The following is a 15831-nucleotide window of genomic DNA, read 5'->3' on the forward strand; positions in this document are numbered from 1 at the left end:
GTTTGTCAAACTAAAATTGTTTTTATTTTATTTATCTTTTTCTCCTTACTGAAAATTTAACTTTTTGACTTTTGTTGTTTTTGAAATGGCAGGGTCTGAATAATATATTCTGGAACACGATAAATTCATAATGAATTTAGTTAGTCAGAAGTTTTCTTTGCATAATACGTGCACTTTTTATCATTAGAGATTGTTATTATCTCTTCTAATTTTTGCTATCGGTTTTAAAAACATTGTAAAATTTTTAAAACAATTGATGATGCCTAAATATTACTTAATATTAATAAAGTGATGAAATTGTTGCTGGTTTCAATCTTAACATATTGATCGAGATATAACTCGATAAAAAGCTCGTGGTAACCATAATAAAATATCTCGTGTTGCTAAAACAATAAACCTATCGACAGTTTGTGATTTATTAAACTAAAGTGAATCAATATCTCGTGTTAATATACCAGAGTTAGGGAGCTTATGTAAGAGAACGAGCTAAAGGCGATTAACCAAACTACGGAGTAAGTGAGAATATTCCAGACAATTACTAAAAACTTTTGATATGCGCTTAGATAATTTTGAAGTTGAGTCTCGCAATATTGTTGAGCTCATTCTAATTCTTCGAGCCAATTAGACACAGATATAATGTGAGTATCCAAGGGAATTATTATTATCCAATTATTCGACTAATATTACAAGATGTCAGTTTAATTTATACGTATATTTATAAGTGAAAGGAGGATTCACCACAATGTTTTTGAAATAATTTAGTTGTAATTAGTTTAGTATTATTAATTTATCATATACGTGGATTATAAATAAATAGTAACATTAACGAATGTTTAACTAATGTTGTAGTGCATGTGCTTTTAGATGATATAAATAGAGAAGTGATTGATTAATATTATTGAGTGCGAGTATTACGTTTTTCTAATTCATATCAAATTTTTACTAAATGAACGTAGCGCCTTTTCGATAACAGTTTATCTGAAAATTCTGATTTTACAGGGGATAATGTAATATTGTGTCCCCCTATTAGAATGACTTCAGTTGAAAACCATTAACTCTTTTATGACAAAACAAATATTGAATAACAATTTCCCACAAAACGTGGTAATAATTGACTCCATTGTAGATTTATTATATCGGTTTTGGGGCGTTGGAATATTTCATTGAACATTGTTTGGCTTCAATCTCCTTTAGCTTCGTGATTAAAACAATAAAATTTATTATATTACTATAATTTGTTAGTGAGAGAATATCAAACCATATAAAGGATCTTTGTATCAATAATATTGTTCCTTAACATTGATTTTGAGAAGTTTTCAGGAGACTTTTAATCAACTTAAGTTTGTGAAAGTACATCTTCTTCATTAGTTTAAACAAATCTAGTCGATGACCTTATTCCAAGTTCATATTCTCGGCTTCACAAATTTCTGATCCAGAACATTTTTGTGATGGTTTGTACTAGAAAGGACATAACTGGGACATGTTTCAATAGTTGATATGAGAGTTTAGTAATTTGATTTTAGATTGATCACTAGAATGCATGACTATGTTACTTATTTCCACAAACATCTCAATAACAAGTATTTCTGGAAGGCGCTGGTACAGGAGCCTATCGGTAGTAACCATGATATGGTGGCCCCTAATATTTTGACGCCAGCTTCCGTCGTTGCTGTTTTGAACTATCTGTATACTATTGGATCAAATTCGTAGCGGCAGCCTTTTTAAGCTTATTGTTGCTGATACTGATACCTTCACAAATGATTTTTAATATTTCTTGATTTTGGGAGGGGTAATCAAACACTACTATATGTGAGTGAAACAGAATATTGATGATTATCATTTAGCTTGCTCCCGTTTCAGTAAATGGTGGGAACTGTTATTATGAAAAAATAGAGCTGACACAATATTACTACATAGATGAAAGTGAACATGAACACTCACTAACTATGTTAATAATTTGCACAACTATGAAAATCTTCTGTAAAAATCAAATTCATCAAGATAAAATTAATCTCTATTGTTCACTAGAGTATAAGACTTAGTTTTTATAAGATTTTCTTCAATTTCTTCCAGTCATTTACCTTGTATACAATTGCTGTTGAGGTCATAAAATGTAATAGTTTTTTCCACATATGTTATTGAAAGTGAAAATATGTTATTCAAGTATATTGTGAATACCACTTGTCCTTATACTTTGTGGTAATATTGAATCAAATTTTATTGATGAGTTTATTAACTAATTCGTCTTCACGCCATCTGTGGCCGTCAGGGAAGGAAGAAGACCATGACGATCGCATCACATCCACATTCAGATGGAATTGTCGAGAGAATGAACAGGACTATTGGCAAATATCTATCCTAAATACCTTCCAGCCACCAGAGAGATGGGGATCAGTATCTATTCCTATTTACAATGGCTTATCGATCTGATGCTATCAATGATTTGTTCGGACGTGAAATGAAGATTACTTGCGAGCTTAAGTTTTGCTATTGGCCTGAAGAAGACCTAACGGGAGAAGATTATACGATCCACTTGGGAAGGATAATGGACGACATACATGAATTGTTTCTCTCATATCTTCAAGTTTCCAGCGACAGAGTGGAAAAATGCCACACACGGAAGGCACAAACGGCGGACAAAGTATGCTTGCATAACACGACAAGAAGGAAGGAATTTTCTCCATAATTATACAAAATTCTAGATCCCCAATGAAAAACCAAAAGAAGTCCACCAAAATCGACTAGCGCCGATTGAAGGAGGCTGTGACTTACAGAAACGGAAGAACCATTTGCGAGAAGAGCTTGGAACATGGCAAAGATGATATTCTACGATACCATGGTTCAAATATTGATTTGCAGCTATCCACTCCGTCCTCAGTACCTAATGACCTAATGAATACGGTGCCCTGTTATTTTCGTATGACCGGAAAGTGCAGGTATGGGTTCAGATGCCGATTTAAATATTCAGTTTCGGCTATACAGGAGTTCCAGGACGAACTTACCTCTAAGGAAGGGGTAATGTTACGAACTCGTCCACGTATATACCGTGTAGCTGATCCTGTTCGGTTATAATTGTCTAAAATTTGACAAGTCGTTCGTTTGATGTTTGTTTTCACATATATATTTATAATAGCTGCGTTTTTCATATGTTTTTTCATGAACTGTGAAAAGTTGCTTATTTTAATTAGAGCTTATGTCTAGAAAGGTTTTTGTATTTGTTTGTTCACTTTCCAGAATTCTAGAAATGTCTTTCTGTTATAAATTCGTGCTTGTTAAGCGGCTAGACTCAGTTTATAATCAGAAGTCGTAATGAATGGAACGAAATAGGAAATTAAACAGTAAATTAAATTAGAGAAGTAGTTATAAAAGTAATGAATAATTGATAATTATTATTATGTGAGTAAGTCCAGGGTAAGTAAAAGAGTGTATAAATTCACCCTACCGTTTAAAAACATGTTGAATGAATTAGAAAATGAGAAAACATTACAATATATTATTATTTTATAATATTGAAACATTATTTCTTCTTATTTCATAATATATTTCAGGAAGCATCTCTAATTCTCAAATCACTCACCCCAACAATGGCTCACCATATCAAATACTTTCTAGATTTTGAAGATACTTATGGTTTCCATACTATTATTTGATTTTATGTAGATTCTCCCTTTAAATGAGGCAATAATATTTTCTGGACTCGAATAAATCTTCAATATGAAAAGCATCTTGGATATCAAATTCAATGTAATCAAAAATTTAATCAAATGTACGTTTTAAACATTTGCCAATGAATATACAAAACCTTAACAATTTCGTAAGAAGTTGATTCATTCATTTAAATATTATGGTTGATATGTTTTTATAAATTAACATAATTTTTTTGAACCATTGTTATTAAGTGATGCAACACATTATGTCTGTTTTTCTGATGGAATAATAAACGATATATCTGATGAGAAACGATCAAGTTTGTTGGTGGTATTTCAAATGATTCTACTTACGGTTTGTTTGAGGATCATCAAACTGGTTACTGTAGTGATTGACATATTTTCCTAGAACAGAAACTACGTGTAAGGAAAATGTTGATACAATTCAATATGAGTTAAATACTAAGTATTATTTTCATAACCATTCGCAGTAAATATGAAAAATGTTCAAACATTTCAGCATCTCTGAAATGTTGATATGGCGATGACACATCAAATATCGTTCCAGAATGAGCGAAAAGATCAAACATTGACTTATGAGAAATGCACTCAATGATTGACAACTTATCCATTCTAATCTAACAAAAGGATTCTAATTACAGGTGAACAGGAAAGAAAACTGATTCAATGGTAATTTGTAGCTAAAATATTGACACATTTGACCATATTTTTCTTTGCCCAAATAGTAACAAAGTATGCATCTAATAATGGAAGGTACAATAGCAGAAGAGTCCAAGACCAAACTAAAAAATATTATATTGATTTAGAATGTTGAGAGAATCCTGGACCAATAAAAGAAGAAACTAATTCTTTCAAGATAAAATCAGGAGAAATAGAAAGCCATAACTACAATGATTACATAAAAACACGTTGCCGAAAATCTACAATATATAATAAGAGAGAAAAACCGGTCATTATGATGAAGGCAAAAGTTTTGATTGGAGTTAAAGTCAGGATAAAAAAAGGCTGAGAAAAAGCAGTCTCGGGGAAAAGATCGAAAAAAACGTTATCCTCAGACTTGTAAAACTGATGTAAAAGGCATCCAATTATTTGAGATGACAAAAGATCAACTGGAATGAACAGCCATCACTGGAATCGATACATAATATCACGTTGCTAGGAATCTACCACCGAATAAAAAGAGAAAGAAACCAGTCATTTCTGGGTTCCAAAGGGTTCCGCGTACCAGTTTTTCTCTGTTTTAATACAGTTATTTGAACTTTCCATTGTCAAAGGTCTTTTCAAAATCTATGGTATATGTGTAGATTTTCACATAAAATATGGTGCTCTTTGTATGAGTATTATCATCCAATATAACGACTTATATGATTGTCATTATCATTACACATACCTGACTGTTAATACGAGTCAATGTATATGATAAGTGATCAAGTATTTTATAAATGTGATTATTCCCATTGCTAATTCAATAACCTCCGCATTCTTTAGCGTTACCATATCATACAATTTGAATTATGACGGCAAATTTCAATAAAAACACTACGAAATATGGTAATCAATTTACAAGAATTTAGACATAACTCGGAAACCGACATGAATGTGTAACTTCCTCCCATCTGCTTAGCGTGATAGGTTTCCTTCTGCCATTTCACCTCAAGTCTGAAATAGATATTATTTTTAATGTTTATCACATATTTCCCTGAAAAAAACGGCTCTTATGTCGTATGAGTAATGCATATCACAAGGAACGTGAGAGGATTGATTTTTTAGGCAAATCTGACGAAAAATTCTTGGAAATCCTCCGCAAAATGCGGTTGATGTATTGTAAAAAATTGTTTTAACAAGCAAATCGATTCAAAAAGAGCATGAAGCAGTAGAATACTATCCACGTGATGGATTCACGTTTGTATTGAGAAATTTGTAAGAAGCATTGTCTAATGAGTTCAATATCAGATCAAACACCGTCCGCAAAATGTTACATGAAGATTTGCGTCAAGATTGTGCCAAAAGTTCTCACCTATGAATTAAAATAAAAGAGACTTGCAGTACTTGTTTTACTACAGTTTTGGAGCGTTAACAAAAGTTTGATGACTCTAGTAATTACTGAGGAGGTAAAATATGGATATTTGATTACAACTCCGATATCCGCAAGAAAGCTAGCAGTGACCGTGCGTAAAAATAAAGTGAAATCCTCAACGTTTTTTCGATTTCGTTGTGAATACATACCTGTGCAGTAACTTATCATGCAGGACGAACTAAGAAGCAACGAAACTTTTTCTACTTTTCAAGTAAAATTCACACCTCAACCGTGTTCCTAAACAGATTAACTTTAGACGATGACCAAGGATGCTTTGATTTGTGGGAGTACTGTGGAATCTCTATGTAAAGTGGAACTACTTATAAAAGTCGATGAAATATTTTTTTTAAATTAAACCTGCTCGTTTTTTACTTCTAAATTTCTGAAACTCCTTGTATGTATCATCTCGTTTCATGAGGATCCCAGTAGACAGAATTTTAGCTTCTCTAACTTCTCTTAAGGAATTATATTCGCTTTTGTTTTGTTGGTGTTGAATTTCTTTACGATATTAAATATTCAACGTACATTTAAATTGAATTCAGCTTTCCTCATTGCAATAATTTCATTATGAAGTAACAATTTGGGTACAAATAATTCATTTAATTCATGATTCCACAAGTTGAAGGGAGCACCAAAGAAATTGTGTATCATTAAAGTCTTGATTACTTACCAACGTGAATGGCATGAAACTTTGTCAAAGATATTTGTGAGCAGAATATTTTATGAGACTCGTTCTATTTAAATAGATGGGGGTTTGTGAATACATTTTTGAAATTTTGTTCCCCAAATAACTGTTTAGAGAACATGAATATTATTTTCAAACTCTCATTGATTGATAATTTTACTTGTATATCTTACCACAATATTATCATGTTTGTCGGAGGAGAGTTACATATTTGTTTAGACAATGAATTTTGTTAAAAGGATCACAATATTATCATGTTTGTCGGAGGAGAGTTACATATTTGTTTAGACAATGAATTTTGTTAAGAGAATTTTACGTAGGATTAAATTCAATAATTCACCAGAAATGATATTATAACGTTATAATGTTTAAGAATACGAAGAAACATACCAACCAGTCGAAACCAGATAAATATGTTTTTAAATCTAATAGATAGTGATCATAGTAATAGAGTTAACACTGAAACATCGAAGAGTTTTCAGCAAAGGCCACTATTCAATATCTCAAACATATATTTTACATGTATTAACGCAGGTTAATTTGGATGGAGTCTTTATTGACTAAATAACCAAATATTCTATTCCTCCTGAGAAAAATTCCTTTAATACTCACCAAATAGCGCCAAAAACAACGATTTTGGGATTCAATTCTGTTGCTAATAACACACAACGCGTTCGCACCAAAAAGACAATACCTACTAGTAGGTTTGACTTCAAGCTAGTAGTTGGAATTATTGTGGCACAGTAATAGTTTTCCGTGAAATGATTCTTCATATTCATCTTATGAAAGTTAAATTTTCCGGTAGAATTCAGAATTGAGGCCCTAAAATCAACCGACTGACGTACCGTTGATTAGGCAGATTGAAACCGTGAAAGATAAGTTTCAAAATATCCTTTGTTCATTTTTCGGGCCACAAAAATATATATGAAAAATTCTCTTCACCTCCGTTACTAAATAATTAAAATTTAAAAGGATCCGACGTTCACCTTCATCAACCCTCCTCAAATAGTTACGAGTACGTCTGCATAAAAACCTGCAAAAAAAACGGAGAAACAAAAGAATCCGTTTTATTAGAATGTATTCTTCTGTATATAAAAACGACATTTGCCAATCTTAATCCGCACACAGTTTGTCAGTGAGAGAAGGGACATCTAGCGGTGTATCGCTCCTTCGCATTCCAATTATACTTTTTATCTTCCGCATGGATTGTAAGCTTTGTTCCCGTCATTCCATCAGTGACGACCTGCTACACTTACTATGATACGGCAAATATTCTCCCGGTTGTGGATATTGTACCGACAAACGGGAGTATTCTGACAATCTCTACAAAAGCTAGTCGGTTATTAAACGAGCTACAGAGCTGAAGAATGATTTTTACTTTGATCTATATTTATAAAAGGCTGGGTTTTCAGTAAATTCTAGGTTGTAAGTGGAAATCCTAAATATTTCAGTTTGATAGTACAATGTCGAAATACGAAGCCGTAATGAAATACAAAATATGAATTATGCATCCAAATTCATTGTCTATCTTCCAAATTGATGCTACAGCTATCAAAAAACAAATTCAAAACTTACTACGAATTTTTGTTTATGCCTTTGATGTTGTTGAAATAAGTACTTCTAAGTAGCTTTCTTTTCATTATCTCATTTTTCGTCTCAATTATATTTTTCGTTACCGTAGTAATCATTGAAAACCATCAACGTCACCTTCGGCTTATATGAATTATGTAAAAACGAAATAATTCTCAAATATTCAATTTCAAGGATGTTTCAGCCTATTCCTAATTTTAATTGCTCTCTCAAGATTTTGTATTACCGATACAATCAATTTTGTAATCGAAGCAGAACAAGAATTTGGACAAAAATGGATAAAATATTTCTTTACCTTCATGTATAAAATCAAGGTGATTGCTAATCATCAATAATAGGACTAAAGATTACTAAAGCTAGGCACGGATTACATTGATTGTACTATTTTTCTATTATGTATTATAGAGGACGTGAACAACACAAAATGTTGTCTGAAATTATATGAATTTGATGTGATACTATGTAACTGTTGATTAAATAAAATGAGATATAATCAAGTTTGAACATACCAAAATATGTTACTTATTTAGCGCTATCCTTCAGACGGAATCCCGAACAAATATTCATATAACATATGGATGAAAATACTTTTGGTTCCGTTATTTCAAAATATATTTGAATAAGTCATTTCATCAAATTTCTGGATATTCGGCTTTAAGACATCCCTTCAAATTGCAAGGGCACCAGAGATAAGAAGAATCCAATCGTGACCCTTACACATAAAACTGTCTCTGAGGAAATGAAAAGTCTTGTTTTATTACATTTATTTTGTAATATCCGCAAGAATGGGTTATTTCCTAAAAAGGAAAAGAATAAAATAAAACTGTACTTTCAACCTAAAAATGGAAAAGTAATTACGTAGACTTGATTCATTATTATCATTTGAATTGAGTTTAAATTGCAGTTTGATCATAAAAATTGTTTTGAAATTACTTGCCAAAAACATGGGAGGATGTACACAAGATATTTGTTATAGTAGAAGTACAAATTCTGCGATTGTAATAATTGAAAAAGAACTACTTAGGTTACGCAAGATTATGAAATTATTTATAAGAAAGTTCCATAAAACGCAACGAAAACAAATTGTAGATAATGACATATTTACGTACGTTTCTGTTTTGAATTATGTACCAAATCACTGAATAATTTGTGGCACACAAGCTTCAAAGGATTCTTGTCAATAATCGACATTTGACTCAGTCTTGATCCAGATATTGTAGTTAAAAAAAGGTACAATAACGGCTTCCGTTTACTATTTAAACACTATAATGAGAAACGCTTCATTGCAAATAAAACAAGTGCTTTATAACTAATTCCTTTTCAAACCCTGATTCATTGGAGATAAATAGTAAAAGGTTTTGTACTTATTTTAAATTTGGTAGAAAAACTACTGACGATGTTGGATATTTTATTCGCTTGAATGCTAAAAATAATAATAGAAAATGAAAAAATAGTCTTGCGAGAGCAAAAATTGGATTGTTATCAAAATAATTTCCGTACTACCTCATTGCTGCTTGGAATAAAACGCTGTTTAAAAAAATGCATTCCTAAATCAAATAGAGACTCTTTGAATCAAATTTATCGATAGCTAAGTGGACACTAGCCAGTAAAAGCCACCTAAATCGACCAGAAACATTATATGGCAAGTAAATGACATATTCACTTGGAGATTGTTGAAACATTAACAGTAAATTTCACATAACGTTATTGAATTGAAGCAGTATTGAAATGGCGGAGAAACTTCCTTAATTGCAGAAATAATCATGCTGCTCCATCAAGATAGAGAACATTGTCCTAAATACATGAATTACGTGATAAAATTTGAAGATTTGTCGTCTCAATGGAGTGACAATCCACCATGTGCTCGAGAGAACTAGCTAGAGAGACTATTTGTCTACAATGAAGGAATGACACCGAGGTTGATAGTTTTTTTAAGCTTTTTAAAGAAAAGATGAATAAGAGGAGGGTATATATTTAACTCTTGAATGTTACTATGGTGATGTATAATTTTTTCCAGTAGTGACGAAATGAAGTGGAGTTGGAGAACGTGTAGAATTTTGACGCTTATATCAAAGGATGAACATTTTTTCCGCAAAATTAGATTTTGAAAATTTGAGAAAGAGGTGTATAGTTACTGTAGAAATATTAATGGGGTTCAATGTGTACAAATACATGGCAAACGAATTCAGGAAATCACGAAAAAAATATAGATATAAAGTATGGTAAAAAATAAACAAACTACCACTACCGCCATTAACTTTCCTAGAGTCCTAGAGAAATATGAAGACAATAATTTGCTAATCAAAACGATGATTTTTTCAATTAAAATCTGAAAAATTAACTTTGATTGTTCTTCCAGCAATAAACGGAAATTACAAAATTTATTGCTTAAATTTGAGCAAAAAACTTGTGAATAAAAGTTAGACTCTCTACATTATTAGGGTAATATTTTGAAAAGAGGTGTTTCGAAGAAATTTTTCTTCAGAAAAGATCAAATATCATCTTATATGCCTAATAAGTTTGGTTAGGTCACCTTTTATCACATAAGCTATTTCCAATGAGTTGAAGATATTCAATCAATACGATTTCACGATCATGGAGATAAGAAATGGCAAAACAGAAGGAATATTTTATAATATGTTTGAGACCAACAGTTTCCTTTCATATTTTGTAACAATCCATATTTTTGAAATTGACTCCGTATTTTATAGGCAATAAGTAACAACTTTTGTTTTTAATCACAATTCCAAGCGAAACGGTTGGGCTTTTATGTCACTCAAACAATGAATTTTAACGTTTTATCTTTCATCCATTTTGTTATTCAACCACAAATAACGTTAGTGTTTTCCAACCATTTTCACGCAACAACAAACACCTAGTAGGTGAATAAAATTGTATACCGTCAACGTTTAAATTAAGCCATAAATCCGATTTTGGTTACTACTGAAAAACAACCGTGAATTATGTAAAAAAAAGTTTGGTTTCATCCAATTTAGCGAAGTTTTTCCCTAATATTAACCTTTTAAAAAGCGATTTACCGGTAACGCGTTTTGCGTAAATTTTTCCATGTTATTCAGTTACACAGGCTGTGACATTTACAGCTTTCGCTTGCCCGAATGGATATGGCCTACAGCTATATATGTACATAATATAAGATGTTAACATATGCATAATTTATATCCTCTTTCTTATAAAAATATTTCAATAATCAACCTATCTTTGATTTTGTGAATATTCTAAGAGAATTAACGAGAAATGTAAAATTAATGAGGCAGAAAAATCTGTTTCCTTTCAGTTATAATAAAAAAAAAACCATTAATAGTTGAAAATAGTTATTTATTCTAGGGAAATAAGTAGTAGATTTTAGCTTGAGTTTGTATAGTCTCTGCAGTGCAAAGTAGGGCAGAGAGGGGTCACTTGATCCGTATTTTGTTTAAAATAATGTAAGGTACTTTTGAAGAAATCATTTAGAAAAGTTGACTTCAAATCAGTCGATTATTTATTAGACAATTGTGATAAAAAACTCAAACAAATCCGTTGTTTACTATACTAAATTTACCTCATAAGAAAAACAGTCATGAGGCTTATGAGACTCCACAGGCAGGATTTTTTAAGCTACCCACTAGAGCTACTGGGTTATTTTACACACTCTCTCATTAAAACATATGAAACATAGAAAAAAACATATTTGAAATTCCTCATAGGAACAAAAACAAACATAAATGAATTTCGTATCGATAAAAAAGCTTAAGATACACTGACACCAGAAGAGCACTCATAATGATCTCAATATCGGGAACTAGTGCACTGTGCCCACTCTTCTCAGCGTAAACCAGAGAAAAATAATCATCCTCTCCGATGTCTGATGGTGGTGGAAGTGGTTTTCTTTTCTTTTCGTATCGAAGTCATTGGTTGTCTAACAAACATTGTTTATAAAGTTCTGCATGAAAAACTCGTCGTCAGTTACCGCATCCTATACATTCAGATGGTACATTATTTCAAACAAAGTAATCTTTAAACTTCTTCCGACATAAGTTCCTGATCTCGGAGCAGAATCAAAAGTATACTTTCCTTCAGCTTAGAAAATCCGAAACTTTTTTTCATCGTAAATCATTTTCAAAATATTTATTACAAGTTTTTAGTTGATGCATTCACAGCGTATTACAAACTTGTCAAAAAATCAGATTTAACTATGGAAATTCAAGTACATTCCTGGAACTGGACCAGTCTAGAAAAAAATTCTTAAGCTGCTATCATTTCACACGGTTTCATAACTGTTGGAACATAAGTTACGTCGATATTCTATATTCTAGAAGCTAGGAATTGATACTTGTCCATAACTGTAGCTTGTTACGAAACCAATCTGTTTATTTTATTATCTTTTGCAATTTTCCGAATGATCGAACCTTTAAGGACTTGTACAGCATTTTTCATAAATTCTCCACTGATATTAGCATGTTCAAGTTTTTTTGTAAGCCCACATCTTAGAATTAAAACAATATTAATGCAGGAACGGTCAAGCGTAGCTTGACTAAATATTAATAGATATTTGAACGCAGTTCATTTGACCCTAAATGTTTGTCTCCAATAACCCCGTTCCCAAATTTCATAATATGTTGAATAATTTACAATTCTTTGAAAATAATCTACTTATATAATTTAAATATAACCGTATGATGATATTTGTGGTTTTAAAACCAAATTTTAACGGCACGAGGCGTGTCTCTAGATCACTAGACTCCGGGGCTCCACAGATCCCGCTCTGCTCTACATATTTGATTGGAATTTTACTTCACATTTTGTGCAATAAGAGTTGGCTGATGTGGTAAGCTGAATGTGATAAGACTGTCCTAAATTATTGAGTTTCCACAATCCACAAGTTTGTTTCTAAAAGTTTCCAAAATCATTTGTCATGGAATCAAATACCGATAAACACTATTATTTACAATATTGTCTCATATTTTCATGGATTCGCAATATCCTTTCGCTATTTTCAGAACATTGAATATTCAACGTCATACTCGAAATACAAAATTTTACTGTAACTTTGAAAGTTATCAATTTCCACATCGAATAGTTGGAATAGTGAAAATTGAAATTATTATACATATACCGACTTGTCCGTGATGAAGTGATAACCACAACCACGGGCGCAGAATTTCAATTGACCTCATTCCGATAAGGCCATTATTTCATGTTAATTGCTTCTCCTGAAGTTCACTTAAGCTGAGCTTCACAAGCTTTGATCTTTTGAAATATTTCAAACTGAATTTGAAACCGAAATTATATCATTTTGAATATATGATATACGTGCTTATTTATTTTCAAACAAATTATAAGATTATAAACAGCTCAACACTTGGAGAATTTAAATAATGACATGTGGCAACGTTGTAACCGCAACAATTGACTGAACACAATTCGGTCAATAAAGTTCAAGCGGTTTCAAAGATAATTCCATTTTCCATATTGTACTGAATACAAAATGCACGACACATACACCCAGATTAATCAGACGTCATTTAATCAAACGAATATTTTTTGTGTTAATCTTTTCGTATTCCAACGATAACAAATTTAATCTCCCTCATTATTAACATTGACAGCGCAATCAATACGATTAAAATTCAATTTTTAGATGGTGACATTTATATCGATATTTTTTGTTTGTTTTGTTTACACGTTTGTGTACATTCTGGATTCGTTGAGCTTAGGGTTGTTTTGGACAACGATGACAGAAGCTCAGGTATCTATTGTTTTCCTCATATTTTTTATCAATCAATTCGTGTTCTTTTCGTTTGTTATTCTATTTATGTTTATGCACGTCTTTCGTTACGGAATTCAAAATGTAATTACAGCTTTATTTGCTTTTTATGCAGTAAATGTTTTATTTGAAGTCCTATTTCTTCATAAGACTTTTAGAAATTATGAATTTCATTCCATTTATTTGAAATGAAATGGATAAGAAATAGTGGACCACATGGGAGAATGTAGGAATATTTGGGGAATGTGAACATTATATGAAAAATATGATTGTGTTTTAAATTCGCATTTGTTAAGTTAATATAAATGTATAACCCTTCTCTATTCCCACAAATATTCATTCGAAGCTTCCATTGTTCACATCAATACAGTTTGATCCAAATCTATGTCTTTTCAATGTACATTTCTCAGAATATTCATGTTAATACATCGAAATGCTCAATTAATTCACTTTTTCATATGCTCTCTAGTAGACATTGAAGTTGTATAAACATCATTTTCAATAACTCCCCATCAAAAAACTAAGTTGGAATTTCCGGAACCGTTGGTCGAATTCTTGCACTACTACTATACCAACATTCAAAAAGGCAGTCTCTGGAGGTGATAACTTGGTTATAGAAACGTGAGTGTAATTGTGAGTGATGGTGTAGTGGTAGTGTGAACTGTGTGATTACTATTCATAAAAAGAAATCAACTTTGGGAAAATCGGAAGACCGAGCTGGCCATTGAGTTGAGCACCCTCTTCAGATCCATTAATATTCGAATATCACACTTCTCGCTGGATATAAAACGGAATTTTCCTAATAAAATTGGCAGATCTTATGAATGAATTCGGTTTTCAATGTTCACTTTATTTATCAAGCGACAAAAATATCTTCAATATTCATATATATTCATATGATATATCTCAGCGTTCAGCAAGCATTTTAAGACATCATAAAACCATTCTTTAAGATAAAGGCAAAAAGTTGTAGTAGGGCATTTTCAATCTGATTTGGATTCAAACTTTCCCACTCACAAGAATATCGCCATGGATCTGTATAAATAATAATCTGACGGTGTGAGAACCAGACTGAATAGTGAAAGTGGGTAGGAGTTCGATATACGCGGTATATTGTTCAGCATTGCCTTGTTGTAAGAAAGTACCGCTTACTTAACTAAACCTGGATAAGTCTCCATTGAAATCTGGGATGATTTAGTTACTGATTTCCACGTTCGAGTTGTTGATATGAATCGATTTGTCATTGAAGGTGACCATGCTTTTAACAAAATGATTATCTTTCGTGTAGTGCAAGGAACTCTTTACACACTTAGTCAACTTTTTGTTCAAATTTAGGTAAATTCGTATGAAAATAATCGACAATTTTTATAGATTTAATCCAATGATTATAAGTGACGATGTATGGTATCCTTAGACGGTCCAAGGTAATCCAATAATCGGCGATTGTTGTTTCAAGGTTGGTTTTCCACTGCTTTCCTTGTACCTCCAATATCTCCAATTATTTAAACATATAAAAATGTGCTGTTTTGATATATTTATCACACTTGTATGATACTCATCAATAATTTCATTTACCCCAGTTAAGACTATTTTTACTTCGTTTTTTTTTTCGTATATCACTTCACTAGTGCGATTGAAACATTCCATTAGTTTTTTTTGGAACTATGGTATGGAAATCTTTAAAGACGCACTTCTAACAAACAATTTCTGTTACAATCACACAAATCATGTACACCACTTCTTGAATTGAAAAATTCACACTTTTCATCTGGAATGTTTTTTACTTCATTGGAGAATATTGTAAAATCGGTTGACATTTATTACTAGTTTCACGAAAAATATAAATAACTGACGTTCATTCCAAATTTTGTCAATGCTCACTTAGAAAATGTTTTAGATTCTTATTATTTATGTTTCACAATAGATATCACGAAATGAATCTGTCAATAAACTTCTGGTAAAGGGAATACTTGACCAAATTTGAAGTAGCATCAACTAAGATTTTATTCATGCTATCACTTTTGACTTGAAATTCTGAAAGTTGTCG

The 15831-nt window shown here is 31.7% G+C and overlaps 1 protein-coding gene across 1 annotated transcript in view; it reads right to left on the reverse strand.

The window, feature by feature from the left end:
* The window catches only part of LOC130444229 (nephrin-like), a 748786-nt gene that overhangs the window by 448578 nt on the left and 284377 nt on the right, over positions 1–15831 (reverse strand). Inside the window, exon 2 of the mRNA XM_056779287.1 lies at positions 4002–4052. Coding sequence (XP_056635265.1) covers positions 4002–4052 — 51 coding nt within the window. The remainder of the gene's footprint in view (positions 1–4001; positions 4053–15831) is intronic.

Source organism: Diorhabda sublineata, chromosome 5 (assembly GCF_026230105.1).
Source record: "Diorhabda sublineata isolate icDioSubl1.1 chromosome 5, icDioSubl1.1, whole genome shotgun sequence".
Lineage (NCBI taxonomy): Eukaryota > Metazoa > Arthropoda > Insecta > Coleoptera > Chrysomelidae > Diorhabda > Diorhabda sublineata.